Genomic DNA, 16,791 nt, shown 5'->3' on the forward strand with positions numbered 1-16,791 from the left:
ACATCACCGGTCGAACCTCCCAACAACACTTTGTTTTCACTTGTTATGATCATCTTGAGTTATTAACATCATTGCTTTCTGGGGTTTTTGCTTCAAGGGCCTTATAGTATTCAAGCATGTATGTTGCTACCATTGGATTATTTTCTTGAAATAAAAAAGATCGAGAAAACATAACATATCCTCTTGTACCGAAGACAGACAGTAGAGATAGAGAAAACATTATTGTCTTGCTAATTATTTTCATTTGTTCTTGTTAGAGTTTGGCTGCTTAGCATGCAGCAACTGATCAGAGTATCCCTCGTATCACAACTCATGCAAGGTTGTCTGTACACAATATGCATCGAGTTATGGATGATCTTGTTCAAATTATACTGAGAGATCATTCCCCACGCAGCAATGAAACCATTGATCCTCATGTTGGCTAACACTGCATCAAACATTTTATCCCCAGCAACATTCTCGAAGTAAATAGATCCAAGCTGTTGCTTTGTGAAAGAACAGACAAACAAGGTTAATTTTCTCAGAGATGAATTTGTTCCTAGCTTCTCAAATAATTAAGTCAGACTATCCTATATAAGAATTCTCGTCACACTCTTTGTTGAACAAATTAATTAAGCCTTGCCACCGGTGAAATAGATCATCCATGGATTAGGAAATACACCATGAAAGACTCCTCCAATCTACTGTTCCATTCAATAAATTCTAAGAAATTGAATCGAGCAATCGCAGAATTTTTCTTAGAACTAGGAATAAGCATCTCGTTTTTTAGAAAAGAAACACCCTTCTAAATGGCTGCAGTGTATGGTGTTAATTCTAGATATAGGAGTCGGTCTAAGATGATAGAGCATGGCTTGACCGTGTAAAAAAAGGTTTTTTTAATTCATTTATAAATATATAAATATATACACACACATATATATATTACAACTTCCCATGTTCACATTGTTGCAGATGGCATCTTGAATGTAACATGATTTCTGCCAAATGCCACCGTTAGCACCAGAGGATCACTGGCTGCAACAACAGACAGTGACAGGTATTGCTGAATCATTAATTTCATTAATGGAATCCAGTTCCCTGTTCATATGAAATTTTCTACTTAAATCTCAAGGAGGCATGATCTGATATTGTCTCTCTGGTGGACCAGCATATACAGAAACTTGAATTTTGTGGCAGGAGACTCGCTTTTTTCCCATTTCTTGGTAAACTTGAAAACAACAGCAGAAGTCAGGATATGGCTTTCAGGTCTTCAACTGCTCCCAGGAAAAGGTCTTTCCTGGCTTCATTTTTCTTATACTAGTTGGAATTTCTTCTAGCATCATCCATTATGGGGCATATGCAGCCATAAATCTCACAACACAAGAACTAACTCTACTGTGCTATGTGCTTGTGCTTGTGCTTGTGCTTGTGCTTGTATTACAATACAAACCCAAATCATTCCGTATTTTATGTCCTTCATAGGTTTGAGAACAGAATTCCAATTCAAAGTTCTTGTAAGCTTTAAAACCAAAAACTACAGCAAGATGTCAAACCATTACTGCGAAAATACTAATGCTGCTTAACGTCTAACTTGAGTTGAAGGTCCCTGCCCACCTGCAGCTCAATATGGATGTTTTCTGCACTAATTGCAAGGAAGCAACCCTTCTCTCTTGCGGATATGCTTAAAGCTAGACATGGATTTAATGCAGAAAGACTTTTCTTGTTGACTTGAAGAATTGAACCTGGCAGGCCATTCTCTCCAGTGAACTCCTTTTATTCTAGCTAGTTTATTTCTGACATAAATGAGGAATAATAATTTTCATGCTAGTACTTTTGACGTATAGCAATAAAAAAAAAAATTATGGATTATCAAGTTGAAAAACTAGAATTCTAAAGGAAGAAATTAAAGTTTTTCAACCCTAATTTTACTGCTAAACTATATATAGAGAACACCATTTGATAAATATGAAGGTTAATAATAATAATAATAATCTACTTTGAAAAATAACATACAAGCTATTAATTATATTGTAAATAAAAAAATAATTAATGAAACCTAAATCAAATAAAATTTTAAAATCTAATTAAGAAATGAGTTTGAAAATAATTAGAAAAGAAAAAACATCTTTTGAGTCTAATTTAAACATGATTCAATTAAATTAAAAAATCATGATTGTTTTATATAAAAACTCATTTAACACCTAAGAACATTTTACTTAAATATTTGACACGCGTCCCTATCAACTAACTATTTTCAGATACATCAAAACAACTTGCCCAAGACTCGGGACAGGACCCAGCTTTAATGTCTGCAACTGCAAGTTGGTTCGCATGAAAACAAATCTCTTTTCTTTTTTTTCCTTTTTTTTCATTGCTCAACTTTCGTTTTACGCAGAGGAATAGTATTGATGTGACGTCGTCCATTGCATTTAGATATTCATTGTAGATGCAACGCCTTTGAAGAAATCAAACATTATGCACCCACCTGTGATTCTATTATTAGTAGAAAGCTCCAGGAAGTCTGATTTAATTTCCATGGAAAGAATGACTTCTTGACGTTGTTTTCTCACTCTTCGTGATATTTATAATCTTTTTTGTTAGCTGTTTTCTTATGTGCAGATGGCTCTTAATGCAAAACTAGCTCTTCTTCTGACTCTTTTCCTTAGTGTTGCTAGCAATGGATACAGTTCTTTGCGAGAGAACAACACAAGTGATGATGAGCTTGGTGGCGGATTACCCCTGGTACCCAGCAAAGAGCTCTGGACGAAGTTCGATTCTCCATTCAAAAGTGGGTTTCTAATAGGTTATGTATTTTCTGCAGTTTCCATTTTAACTATTTTCCTGTCCTATTGTGTGCCTTGGGCTCGTCTCAACAAGAGGAAAAGGAACAAGGTGATGATGAAGACACCAATGATGACATCTTTGATGGAAAGGCGGGAGAAGAAGAGAAAAGAAGCCAGCATCCAGGTATCCCCATGAGATTTTCCTTTCATCATATATTTGGTTTCTTGCTAGCTCGAAATCAACTATGTTCCTGTCAATTTACAAAAGATCATCGGTTATTTCATCCCCCGATTTCGACGTTTGATCAGATGTTGATCGCAAGAATCAGTTTTGCTGAACTACAGAAAGCAACCAACAGTTTCGACAGAGGCAAAGTCATCGGAGTTGGAAAGACGGGGACAGTATACAAGGCAGCACACCCTCATCTTCGTGTCACTGCCGTGAAGAGATTATTTGACTTCCAACATTTGGAAAAGCAATTCTTGTCTGAGTTAATGATTCTGGGCAAGTTTAGGCATAAGAACATAGTTCCACTCTTGGGATTCTGCGTGGAATCGAGGGAAAGGCTTTTGGTGTACCAATATATGCCAAATGGGAATCTCTACGATTGGTTACATCCTGTGGAAGGCGAGCCTAAGATCATGGAGTGGCATTGTAGGGTTAACATCGCAGTTGGGATGGCAAGAGGTTTGGCATGGCTCCACAATCATAATACCCTCCAACTAGCACATCTTAACTTAAGCTCAAGTTGCATCTTGCTTGACAAAAACTTCGAACCAAGGATATCCAATTTTGGAAGGGCAATGCACATCATGACCTCAAATGCCAGAATCTTCATGGCAAACATGGAGATGAGTGAATGGGATGTGACCAAAAGAGATGTCCATCAGCTTGGTGTTCTTCTTCTTGAGCTGATCACAGGAGAAGATCCTTTCACTAACAGTGGATTTTATCGCAGTCTAGAAGGTAAGTTAGTGCAAAACAATTGTCTAGTGAGTACTGTCTCGGCTGCACTGTATTGTGCGGTTGACAAATCTCTGCTCGGTCAAGGATTCGATCGTGAAGTCCTTTATTTCCTGAAGGTTGCCTGTAACTGTATTCAGCCTCTTCCACATCGAAGGCCAACAATGGCTGAAGTATACAAAATGTTGATGGCCATCAAGAACACACTTCCCGACATATTGAGTTAAAACTAGTATATAAACGAAATTAGCTGCTCCGTGAACATCCACCAATGCCGAATTACATTACTAATTGTAAACATGTTTATGTACAGGATAGATTTAAAAATATCATAGATTTTCTCTAATTTCTCTGCAATGAACCAGCCATTAATTTCTCTAACAATATGGTCGATTCTGATTCCAGTGTGATGATAACTTGGAGCTCAAGATCATAGAAATAACGTGAAACATAGTGTGCATATGTTTCCAGGACTGAACATTGACCCGGTCTCTTTAGTGAGATGGTCAATTCGATCAACTTTTTTGGTCATTAATTATTCACACCTTGTTTTTCCCTTTTCTTGATTCTTTTAATAAAGGGTATTTAAAATGTCAAAATACTTCATATGTAGATTATATCACTTTTCTGAAAAAATAAATGAAAGAATATATTAGAGAAACAACTTAATTTTATTTAAAATTAAATCAACAAAATCAGAGATATAATTAATTAAAGAGAAATTGGAAACTCACCTCGTTATATAAGATAAGGAGAAGATTGACCATTTCTCTCATGATTTTTTCAATTCAATTCGAACGTATATCCTCCAAAATAACAATTGTTAAACATCAATTTTGTCATGCTCAACTCTTATTTAGTAAGGATAATATATAAAGTCAAAATAGTATCATATTTGTTAAACATCAATTTTGTCATGCTCAATTCTTATTTAGTAAGGTCGACAATATATAAAGTCAAAATAGTATCATGTTACTTGTTCTCTTTTCTTTTCCATATATATATATTCCTTGTTATATTTCTTGGGATGCACCGATAATAATTTTACAGTTCTCTTTTCTTTTCCATATATATATATAATTACTGTTGGAAGTAATACTGGTAGAATTTATTGACAGAATATCTCCTTGTTATATCTCTTGGGATGCACCGATAATAATTTTATATATAATGTGTGTATTGAGAGAATTACAATGATAACATAATAAATAAAAATGTAATATATTATTTTTATAAATAATATTATTGATGAAATAAACTTGTTACTAATATTTATTGGTAGTTTTTAAGTTATAACCTGATAATTAATTTATTTTTTTCATTGAACTCACTACCTACTCACTGATCCTTGAAAAAATAAAGGAAGTTGAAAATTTTCTGCTGCTGGGTGGCCTAGTCAATAGCTGGAAATTAAATAAATTTTTCGGAAGTCCAGATCTTAGATTTCGTTATAAAATCATAGGTTAAGTTATTCTAAAAAATATTAGTCATTGGTGTATCTTATCACTGAATGCGTAGGTGAAAAGAATCTTAGGTATTTCTTTTATAAATTAAAAAATGGATTTAGTTATCATCAGAATGAAATCTTAGATTTAGTGATGGGTTATAGCCAACAATGAGCATTTATTGTGATTTAGAGATGGCAACCTTATATTCGTCATCTTTATTTTTAAAAAAATAAAGCATTAATTTTAGTGCTCATCTACGTTTGAAAATGCAAATCTCAAACGTAATTATTAGTTACTAAACACTATAATTAAATTAGGATGTTATTGTATTATAATTTTTGTATTTTTTTTCCATTAATCTAAAAGTTAAAGAATTTTTTATCATCCATACAGACATCAATCATCAATTGGTATATGTCAAACTAAAACTAATACGGCAATTATTTATTTATTCTATGGTAAGATTTTAGTTTTTTTTTAATTAGATGTGTTTGGAAAAATTACTTTTCTTAAATAATAATTTTAATATTCCAAATAAAAATAAAAAAATTAACTAAATTTTATTAACCACCAATCTACTCTTTAATAAAAATCTATAAACATTGTTTTCTAAAAAAAACTATATCAGTTTGGATTGATTCAAGTCAACATGAGTTGATCCGTCAACCCATATCAAGTTATTCCGTCTATCAACTCAGAAAAAAATTAAATTTTCAAGTCATTAAAAATACTTTTATTGATGTTGATGTTAAGAAATTAAATAATATATTAAGAACCATTAGACGTATTTAAGTTAGTTAAGATGATGATATCGACAAGCAGCAATTCAATGTTAAAGATTATACTGGATATAAAAATGATAAAATTAAAAAAAAATTGATTAATTTGTAAAACATCAATGTGTAATGAAATTGATTTTAGTGGAATATTTTTTGTTGTTCTTTTAAAATGACATAAATGAAACGTTTATTTATGTGATTTTGTTATATAAACATAAATGGTGTTATTGTGTTATGATTTCACTATATATGCAGGTTGAATAAATATAGAATAAAAAAATACCCTAGAAAAAAATTTGTTTCACACTGATAGAATCACTAACGAGTGTAAATTACAAATAGAATCACCGACGAATTAATTCTGTTTTTCCAGATAGTTGAAGAAACATTACACAACCATGTCGCTAATCATTATAGACAACATCACCGACAGATTAGTTATGTCATAAAGTTTTAGAGAGTTAGAGAAACATTACACGACCATGTCACTTATCATTTAAACAGCATCACCGATGAATTGAAAACATAGTGCTTGATTTTAGGGGGTTTTGGAAAATTTCGAGTTTAATTAAAATTTTTCATTTTAATTATAGACAGACTTACTAATGAAATTTAAAGTTAATAATTTTTTAAATGTCTATCAGTAATTTTATTAGTAGAAAGCCTCCATTAAAAAACCACAATCCTTAACTTTAGAAGAAAAACTCTTATTCTTCCTTTATTCTTTCTCTATGTTTTTTTTCCTCACTCTTCTCTCTTTCTCTCTCAATTTCTTCTCTCTTTCTCCCCAGTTATCATCTTCCTTTCTCACTTTATCCTTAACTTTAGAATCCTCCATGCTAGGTAAATCTCTAACTCTTTTATTTTTTTATTGTCATTATGTTTGAGGTATACGGGTTAATTAATTTTTTTTCAATCCTACTCTCTTCCCCTCTCCCTTTATCAAGGTTTTTCTTTTTTTTTCAATGTCAGCTAGGTCTTCAGCCAAGTAAATTTCCTTCTTCCTTGTTTTTTTAATTGACATTATGTTTTGTTTATATGAGTTATTATTTCTTATGTTTGATAGTTGCTTTTGAAATTATTTATAATTTTTTTTATAATCATAATTTATCCATATGAATAACTGCAATGAATTTATGGGTTTGAACAAGGATTTGAATGGAAAGGATTTGGATTTGAATTTGAATTTTTATATAATATTAATTAAAGCCAACAAACTGCATTTAACCCTATTTAGTTTCCTATCAAACACCCCTTTTAGAGAAACCTTTATTAGGATTTGTATAAAATAATTTGTCACCCAACTCTCAACTTCAACCTAAAACAAAACCTTTCATTTAAAAAAAAGCTCTTATCAAGGTCATTCTTTCATTTAAAAAAAAAGCCCTTATCACCTATAATATAAAAGACATGATTATTTTACAATACATATTTTTATTGTTCCCCTTTTATGTTTTATTATGGATTATAATAGTGAGATTTTTTAAAATTTTCAATTTGATCCTCAAACTTTGTTTTAGAGCAATTGAGCTCAAATTAAAGTGTTTAATTGAATTTTTTATAAGTGAGGGTTGAATAGAAAAATAAGAGATTGAAGTGCAAAACAAAAGTGACACAGGTAGCGTGTTCAAATTTATTTGTGAACTATATTTTTACCCCTTATATTTGTTTTGCTATAATGTGACTAGTTCTTTACATTTTTAACAATTGTATTTTGATACTAAACTTTATTTTTATTATTTTTCAATTTTTAGTGAGTGAGAGGAGAGAGAGAATGGTTGGAATCTGGCCTAGAAAGAGAAAAATATTATTTCTTCAATTCCAACCACCAAAACACTAGATTTTTATTCCAAATGATTGTATATAGTAAGGAAAGTTTGACTTGTGTGCTTTTTTTTACCTTGAAAGTGTTTTAAAAACTAGATTTAAGATCAGGAAGAAATTGGTTTTCGAGTTGAATTTGGGTTTTTGGCTTCTTTTTTTTTTTTTTTTACTTTTAGAGGTTAATGATTGGTTTAAAAAGGTTATTAGGTTTATTTCTAGGTGTTTTGGGTTGAAAATGGATTCCTAGAAGAAAAAATCAATCACTCCAATGTATCTATAACATAAGCATTACTTCGCACGCATAGAGGGAGAATCAATGGTTTTTCACTAGCTCGACCTAACTTTATACACGCAAGCTTACCATTTTTATTTTTTTTTGTTGATTACCGATCATTAGCAAAGTTCACTATATAAACACTAAAAAAAAAAAATTTAATTTTCTAATTTCGAATAGAAGTCCATTAGCATATATATTTTATGTTCATAAGAAAAAAGTTGTATTTTTTTAATATAGGATAAGAAATCTTTTTTTATTTAAATATTTCAACTTAAAATGAAAAGATAATATTTTTTTCAATATGGGATGAAAAAACTTTTGAAATAATTTTTTAAAGTTCATTAGATACAATATGTATAATTTACATCCACATAAATTGTTTCTTAAATTTTTAACATGCAAAATTAAAACCTCCCCAAAAAATTTTTTAATTTTCCTAGGTTTACCGGGTCAATGGGTCAAGTTTGATAACTATGATATTAGACTGATGTTTTATTCATTAATTATTTTGAATAGTTTTTTTTTCTCGATTTTATCCTTTAATATTGAATTAGTTGGGGAATAAATTGCATGATTTTTTTATAGGATTATCACTTTCTCAAATAAATTTTTGTTTTTAGGTTGGTGCTCGATTTTGTTACGATATATTTTTATCATATAATTAAAAAAAATATTTTATAAAAAACAAATTAGTAAATTAAATAGAGTTTATGATACAGTTCGTTTGGGAATTGAGAATGATCCAATATGTCATTGTTTCAATAGCTTTTTTTCATCTTAAAATTTTATTAAAAATTAGGCAATGTTTTTACCTATTATTAAGATTGCATTTGGATTAATGAAATCAATCATTTTAATTTGGGTTAACTCTTGCTCAATTTAGTTTAAAACTTTAGTTAAACAAATAGTTAGGTTGTGAGATCTTAAAAGTGACCAATTAAGTCAGGTTAAATAAAACAATTAAAAAATTATCCATGCTCTTAATATTTTTTTATTTTAAAAAATTTATCCAACTCGTAGCGTAACACAGACTATTACATTAATAATTTTATACAACGTGCGTATTGTATGCAGCAAAATGGCGCAATTATAGTAAATTTACTAATGGATAAAAGGATTCAATTGAGAAATGATGGAAATATTAGGAATTGAATTGATACAAAAAAATCAACTAATTTATGGCTATATTTATAAGAATATTATGAATTAAATTAATAAAAAATTAATTCATTTATGGCTTTATTTATTGATGTATATTTGTAAGTTATAAAATTTTTACAATAAATATTTTGTTTTTTATTTTAGTTTTATCTATTTGAATTTCTTTTCTAGTTTGTTTATTTGATTTTAAAAAATAAAAATAAATTATTGATGGATTCACCAACAAAATAAATTCATTATAGAGTTTCAAAAACATTTATAGAAAATATCATTGATAATACATAATTTTAATCTCATCTCTAAAGTTTCTAAAGAAATTTAATTTGATCCTATATCTTCTAAATTTTACTATTTTATCCCTGTAGTTTTAAGCATGTATATTTTAATCATAGAACTTCATTATTATCACTTATCAATCCTTGAATGTTGAGAATTATTCATTTGGTCCTTGAAGTTTTCCTGAAAGTTCAATTTGGCTATTAAAATTCTTTATCCTTACATTTTTGGACCTTATGGTTTTAGGTGATTACATTTCAGTCCTAAAATCTCATTTCCCTCACGCCTAGTCCTTGATGTTGATAAACTTTAATTTGGTCCTTGAACTTTCCACAAAAGTTCATTTTGATCTTTAAATTTGTGCTTTCATGTTTTTTTTTATCCTTATCGTTTTAAGTGCTTACATTTCAGTTTTAAAATTTTATTTTCTTCATGAATATTGAGAAAAGCTTAATTTGGCTCCAAGATTCTGAGTAAAAATTCAATTTGATACTTAAAACTTTCATTATTTACATTTTATCCCTCTAGTAAAAGCTTACCATTTTCTTTTGAAGAAAACCTTAAACGTATGATCCTATAATCAACTGATTAATTTTATCAATCTTAGATTCCAAGGAGAGAGGGTAAGTGTGTATTTTGTATTGTAATAGTTTTTGTATTTGTAATTAAAAAAAAGAGATTTAAAAAAATATATAAATTATAGTTCTTTTAAAATTAAAATTTTACCGCAATTTAAAGATAAAAAAACAAGTTTGAATAATAAAAACTAAATAATTTTTAAAATTATAGTTAATTTAAAGCAATAGAAAACAGGACATAAGTAACCTAGCCTAGGACAAGTGTGAAAGACACCGAAAACATACCACGCATTCCGATGCAAAGGACCCTCCTTTTCAAGGCATCTCCTTCTCTGCTCTTCTTTAGAATCTTTACTACTAAAGCAGAGAAAGCATCGCTTCTTCTTTCCTTCCTTCACCTTGTTTTCTCTCTTTACATTTCTCCCCTCACTCTCACTCATTTGCAGAGTGACCAAGAAAACCCAAAATGGGTTCATTAGTGAAAGGAGTGGTGATCCATGAATCACTTCTAATTCATGATTATGTCACCCCTTCTTTCCACTCTTCAGCTCACTCTCTCCTCCGAAAGCTCCGCCACTCCAACCTCCACATTGGGATCTCTTTCTCACCTTCTCTTCCTCACAATAAGGTTTGTCTATCAATTCTTTATATCTTTCTGGTTTGTTTTCTTTGATGAGATGGTTGTTTGAAAGAGCAATTTTTTTACCTGCCCTTTTGTTATAGGTGAGTGTACTTAAAAAGATGGCAATGGAATACTCCTTTGATTGTTTTCTCTTGGATGATGAATCATCTGTTGATGGTGTTAATGAGATTACACTTTCTTGGGGTGGCATTGGGGGGAAAATTTTGTTTCTTGTTCCTAGCGACAAGAAGGTTGCTTTTGGTCAATTAAGCAATTTGGGTTGGATCATTGTTGTTTTTGGTGAGTTTTGTTTATACCCTTTTTTTATTTCTATGTATTAGTGGCTTTCTTTTAGTAGATGACATCAGTGGATTCTGTTTTGTATCTTGTCTTCGTGGATTCAAGTTTGTTTTTTTTATTAAAAAAACTGTGGAGTCCTGTTTTCTTTTCTTTTAGATGTTGAAGGTGCTGGTGCATGTGAGAGTTCAGGAGTGGTATGCATCAGTAAACTGGAAGAGTTGCCTATGATAATTTGCGCCTCAATTAGAAAGGTTATCATGATTGATTATTATCCAATTAGCAAATCCACTTCTACAAGTATTTATGAATTTTAGTTCTTCTTAAATATTCTCTGACTGTTTTATTTTTCCAATTTCAAACAGGCTATTGGTGATGGAGTTGTGACTGTTGGTTATATTATGAAGCCTTCTCGGGAAGAAGATTTTGCCAAGGTGAGTTCTTGATAGAGGAATTGGAAGCATTACTGATGTTGGAGAAAGACTGTGTCATAGATCATAGATGTTCTCCAGAAACCAGATATACAAAGAAATCAATGTGAAGTCACGATATCCTGATCGAGTTCCTTAATTGCTATTGAAAACTGATTCATTCTATTTTCTGGATCTAGAGTTCAATCTGAGTTAGCTCTTCACTGATTTTGTTTTAAACTTACAAGAAAATTTGTTAGTTTTGACATTTTATGGTGCATACTCCATGTTGTTTGTCTGTATCTTTACCCATGTATAAATTGTAGTTTAGATGTATGTCTACAATTGCAAGCTTATTCTTTGTTCTTGTTGCAGAGGGGTGCGTTCCCCATGTATCCTTCTCCAAATGGTTTGATGTTTCTACCCCTCACATTTGAGCTTCCCCTGCAATCTCAATTACAACTCGTTGACATAGTTCTGCATAAAGCAACTGATGAAATTATCTCTGTTGACTTAAGCGGCTCTTCAGAATCCTCAAACAGAATTACTTTCTCTGCAGGCGTGCAGGAATTGCAAAGGTAGTGTCAAATTCATGTTTATACATTTTTATGGCAGGAATTGCAAAGGTAGTTTCAAATTCATATGTATACATTTTTATGGTGATGATAAATCAACATGTTGCAAACAAAGTTGTGGATTAATGACATAATAATGTGCCTGGGCCCCTTTCTTCTGCAGGTATATGGAACACCATTCTGATTGCTTTGCAATTGATCCACTCGATAAAATATATCCTGTACTGGATCGACTAAAGATCCAACAAATTCTTCTTGGGCTGGATGCTCTCAACAAAGAAAGCTGTCGGGCAATCAGAGGACCCCATTTCCTAAAGGTCTTTTGATCAGAATGGTATCTATTTAAAATAGTAAAATTGATCTCACAAATCATTGGACACATAATGAAATATTTAGCTTTGTTGTCATTGCAAAATCAACTACGATGATTTTTGGTGTTGTTTATTGTTTAAGCATATGTTTCTTGGGTGTTTTCCGAATTGATACCAATTTTCATGATGCACTTTAAGGCTCCATTCAGGCATGATCTCTTGAACGTTTCACCATTTTATCCTGAAATTTAGTTACAACCAGAGTTCAAACATGCAGGTTAATGGATTTAATGACCCTGATCTGGCACAAAGTCTGTCTGAAGCTAAATTATCTCTTCCGAGTATAGTGAAACCTCAAGTTGCCTGTGGAGTAGCTGATGCTCACAGCATGGTAAGAGTTTCTTTGATTGCAAAGGATACAACTGTAGGATAAAAAATGTTAATCAGGACTGCATCTCGATACTGCAACAGGGACTCTGTAATGCTTAGTGTTTTTCTGTGGACTCACTAAGCAAGTTCCTTAATAATGAAATCTCAAGTTCTCCTGTATTTTCTCCAATTTTAGGTGCTTATCAGGAAAGATTTGTTCATCATTTTATAGTTAGATGCTTAGAGCTGCTATCAATTTTGAATATTGGTTATGTGGTCTGCACCAGCTGTATGGATAAACATTCTAGGTTACTGATAGACCAGCTCCATCATTTTGGGTTTGTCTGAACATTATTACATTTTTGACATTTTGGACATTGTTTGCAGTTCATTACTAGGGAGCTGCAATATTTTTTAGTTCCTTATCCTTAATTTTCTGTCTTAAAAAAGTTTAATTCTCGCGTTGCAGGCAATCACCTTTAGAGTTGAAGATTTTAAGGATTTAAATGTTCCTCTTCCAGCAATTGTTCAGGTGAGCACAAAAGTACTATGCCAATTTTGGTTTGACTTTTTGGCCCTGCATTCTGGCATGACAGTAGTATGAACCAATGTGTGGTTGTTCTAATTGTGTATGCTTGACTTGAAACAGCAGAACAATGATCAGTGCTTGTATTTGACATAGATACATCATAGTTTTACACCATCCTTCCAGTAAGCTAAATGTAATTTAACATGACTGAAATATATTTCAAAGCCCTTGGTCAGAGGAGTTGCCAAGTGGTTGAGCCTTCTAAAGGGTCTTTTTGACAGCTGAGTTTCATGTTTTCTGTTCTCCTGGCTCTGAACTGTTTGTGTGGCATTGCAGGAGTACGTGGACCATTCATCTACTATATTCAAGATTTATGTCTTGGGTGAGCAAGTTTTCTATGCAGTAAAGAAATCTATACCAAATGCAGATGTCTTGACCAAATCATCTGAAAGAAATGAACTCAGACCTTTACTCTTCGACAGGTAGCATTTAGTTTCTTTGTTTTCTTTCTGCTTTCTTGAGTTTTGGTAATGTCTTATGTTTCAGTTTTGATAATCTTGTGCTTACCCTCTGCAGCTTAAAATCTCTACCCACCAGCACTGGGCACACTACAGGTGCGGATTCCATCGAGACCAATGTTAATTCATTTGATCTTGAGCTAGTCACAGATGCTGCAAATTGGCTTGCTAGAAAACTTGATCTTACCATCTTTGGCTTCGATGTTGTTGTAAGTAATGCTTCCTTGACTGCATGTCTTTTGCAATTTGCATCTTTTACCAGTCAAACCTGATTAATAATTGATGATTTTTCTTGATTATTTGATGAGTGATTTATAATGGTAGAAAACCCAAGATGAATAGTGAGAAAGTATCATTCAGAAATGCTTTGCTATTCTTGTATAAGATTGGCATCAAGCATTCGTACTGGAGCCAATTTTACTACTAGTTGATATTTCTGGTGTTCAGTCACTTGGTCTATTTTCTTTTTTGGTTATAGACCCTGACCCCTCAGTGGGATATATATTTTGGCATCTGTGTAATTAAGAAGCCAGCTGCAACTGTTCTATCGTCTTTGCAGTTGAGTTTAGGGTATTATATTTCTGAACTTGCATACAAATCTACATCCTCTCATGTCTTACCTCATCTCAGATCCAGGAAGGTACTGGTGACCATGTCATTGTGGATGTGAATTACCTCCCATCTTTCAAGGAAGTCCCTGATGATATTGCCGTGCCAGCCTTTTGGAATGCTATTAGACACAAGTTTGAATCAAGAAAGAGGAGATAGAAAGCCGTGCTTATGTGTTGGAAACTGAGCAGTGGTCATTCCTTTAGCTGAATATGATCAAAGACAGAGAATAACTGGAAAACTGGCAGAGCTGGTGAGCTTATAGTTGATGGATAAAAGCATTCATATCCATCAAAAGTTGTCAAGACCTTTTTAAATTGTACACCCAGAGAACCCTTATTAGGCTAAGCCTTTTGAGTAATGAACAATATGTAACGCTGTTTTTGCTACAACCACCTTTCTTCCTCCATGTTTGACCAATTAGATGCTTAACTTGGATATCAAATTCTTGCTTGCCATGCTGTAGCTACTTTTCTTGAGGGATTTTATGTTATGAAATTGGGAGAGAAAAGAGGAGGCACATGCATTGGATCCCAACTCAACAGTGTCAAGTCTATCGGGATAACATTGATATGGGATAACAATGATCTAGCCTCGCTTAGTTGAATAAATGAATAGTTACTTTCCATCCCTTGAAAGGTATAGAGACCCCACAATCCATGTACCAGCCCGCCATTAATTATCTTTATCAACAAAGGAATGATAATGATGATCATGGTCATGATTAACAGGTATAAAATTAGGCTCCATACAATGTTCAGACACCCACCAACCATTTCAGGGCTTGGCACACAAAACAAACACAATGGCCACTTCACCATCTCCTCCACTACAAGAACAACAATAAATGGACATTATCTTGACTTGACTCGAGAACTAAAGTGTGTCCGCTTCCCATATTATTTCTTATTAATAGATTAATCAATATCAGCAGACATGAATTATATCGGGTTTAGTTCCATCACTAGATTTTTGTATGTACTACTCGTGGACATGTTAATTTTTCTCTGATATAAAAAATATTTAATTGATAATAACTTAAGCGAATTTAAATTAATTTAATTAACTTACGGATAATTCTAGAGTTAATCTTTTAAACAAGGAATTTTGGTCATGAGACCGAGATGACCATACATAAAGCCAAAAACAAATCTTGAAAAAAATTTAAAAAATAATAATTAAAATAATAAGAATCAAATCTCATATAAAAACTAATTAAAAAAATAAATAAGGGACTTAATCGGAAAATTAAAATAAAAATGATAAAAAATAGTAATTAAAAAAATAAGAACCAAAATGGATTAAAAAATAAAATAAAATGTAGAGGGAGAAAATTAAAAAAAAACCAAAAAAATGATAAAAAAAAAACCTATCAAGAGAATGTGTACTATATATATATCAAATGGAAAGGATGAAGCTTGAAAAAAATATAAAAAGGAAAATTCAAAACAAATAAAAACCAATCAAAAGAAAGATTTTTTTTCTCCATTAATTTTTATCAAAATAATTTTATTTTTACTTTTTAGCTGAAGAAAAAATCAAGTGATTAGTTAGGAGAAAATTGTGTCAAAAAAATATTAAAAAAATAAATAAAAATTAAAAGAATGAAGATCAAATTTAATAAAAAAATATAAGCAAATCAAATGCTTAAAGATAAAATTGAAAAATAAATAAATCAAATTTCATACAATTAAAAAATTGATAATCATTCTGCAATTTTGAAAAGTCAACATACCTTTTGTAATGAAAAAAAAAGAAAAAAAAGAGGATAAAAAAATTCTAGTTAGTGCTCTATCATGCCATAAAATCTGAAACGTGTTAGGCCGCCATGTAGAGGGTGGTGCAATGTTTCAAAAACTATTCTAGAAAGGGATCGATTGTCACCTGGAGGCATCACATGTGTAGCTTAAAAGAAGTGGCTGTTTCGCAACACGCTTCAATCATTTTTTTTTCTTTTATCAAAAAACAATAATATATTGACTCAAACAATAATTACAAAAAAAATTAGGTTAAAAAAGTTCAAAATATCCCTTGATCTTATATAAAAAAAACTTTGACCCCATGAACTAAATGCAATTATATTATATAAAAAATATGAAAAATCACAAAAAAACCTCCTCAATTATAAATTGTGTTGTTTTTTTATAAAAGCATGGGTGTAATTGCACTGTATAATAAAGTGTAAAAAAATTATTTTAACCTTAAATTTGTGTTCAATTACTGAAGGGCAAAATCTTCATTTAACCTTTACCTTGATTATAATCCACACTAAAATACATGATTAGTTTGAACTTTATATATAATAATGATGAATAAGCCTACACAAGGATAAACCTACAGATGAAGATTGAAAAGACAATGGGGTCCATATATGTTGGATAACTTTTGGGAAAACCTAAGTTTAGTCCTTGATGTATTGCCTTGTTATCATTTTGAGTCTCAATATATTTATTTTTGAAGATTTCACCTTTTACAAATCAAA

General features: G+C 31.3%; 2 protein-coding genes across 3 annotated transcripts; both read left to right on the forward strand.

The window, feature by feature from the left end:
- The first annotated feature begins 2,402 nt into the window (after positions 1-2,402).
- LOC105108985 (probably inactive leucine-rich repeat receptor-like protein kinase At5g48380) lies at positions 2,403-4,130 on the forward strand. 2 transcript variants are annotated; one of them, XM_011003535.1, is made up of 2 exons: positions 2,403-2,946; positions 3,072-4,130. In XM_011003535.1, exons 1-2 carry the CDS (start codon positions 2,599-2,601, stop codon positions 3,951-3,953), a joined length of 1,230 nt encoding a protein of 409 aa, XP_011001837.1. In that variant the 5' UTR covers positions 2,403-2,598; the 3' UTR covers positions 3,954-4,130. The 2 variants fall into 2 exon arrangements, with proteins under 2 accessions (XP_011001837.1, XP_011001836.1); XM_011003534.1 differs by having other exon boundaries at positions 2,404-2,946; positions 3,054-4,130.
- A 6,187-nt stretch (positions 4,131-10,317) lies between these two features.
- On the forward strand, positions 10,318-14,762 carry ITPK4 (inositol 1,3,4-trisphosphate 5/6-kinase 4). Its single transcript, XM_011003536.1, has 11 exons — positions 10,318-10,697; positions 10,793-10,991; positions 11,148-11,242; positions 11,354-11,422; positions 11,774-11,976; positions 12,137-12,290; positions 12,562-12,675; positions 13,123-13,185; positions 13,519-13,664; positions 13,759-13,909; positions 14,331-14,762. Exons 1-11 carry the CDS (start codon positions 10,536-10,538, stop codon positions 14,466-14,468), a joined length of 1,494 nt encoding a protein of 497 aa, XP_011001838.1. The 5' UTR covers positions 10,318-10,535; the 3' UTR covers positions 14,469-14,762.
- Positions 14,763-16,791: the final 2,029 nt, after the last annotated feature.

The sequence above is a fragment of the Populus euphratica genome, unplaced genomic scaffold (assembly GCF_000495115.2).
Source record: "Populus euphratica unplaced genomic scaffold, PopEup_1.0 scaffold237.1, whole genome shotgun sequence".
Lineage (NCBI taxonomy): Eukaryota > Viridiplantae > Streptophyta > Magnoliopsida > Malpighiales > Salicaceae > Populus > Populus euphratica.

Bases quoted from the DNA above. Each gene is read 5' to 3' on its own strand.
- LOC105108985 (XM_011003534.1), top strand. From the start codon at position 2,599: ATGGCTCTTAATGCAAAACTAGCTCTTCTTCTGACTCTTTTCCTTAGT. The intron at 2,947-3,053 runs GTATCCCCATGA...TTTCATCCCCCG, and splicing joins GAAAAGAAGCCAGCATCCAG to ATTTCGACGTTTGATCAGAT.
- ITPK4 (XM_011003536.1), top strand. From the start codon at position 10,536: ATGGGTTCATTAGTGAAAGGAGTGGTGATCCATGAATCACTTCTAATT. The intron at 11,977-12,136 runs GTAGTGTCAAAT...TTTCTTCTGCAG, and splicing joins GGCGTGCAGGAATTGCAAAG to GTATATGGAACACCATTCTG. The intron at 13,186-13,518 runs GTGAGCACAAAA...GTGGCATTGCAG, and splicing joins CTCTTCCAGCAATTGTTCAG to GAGTACGTGGACCATTCATC.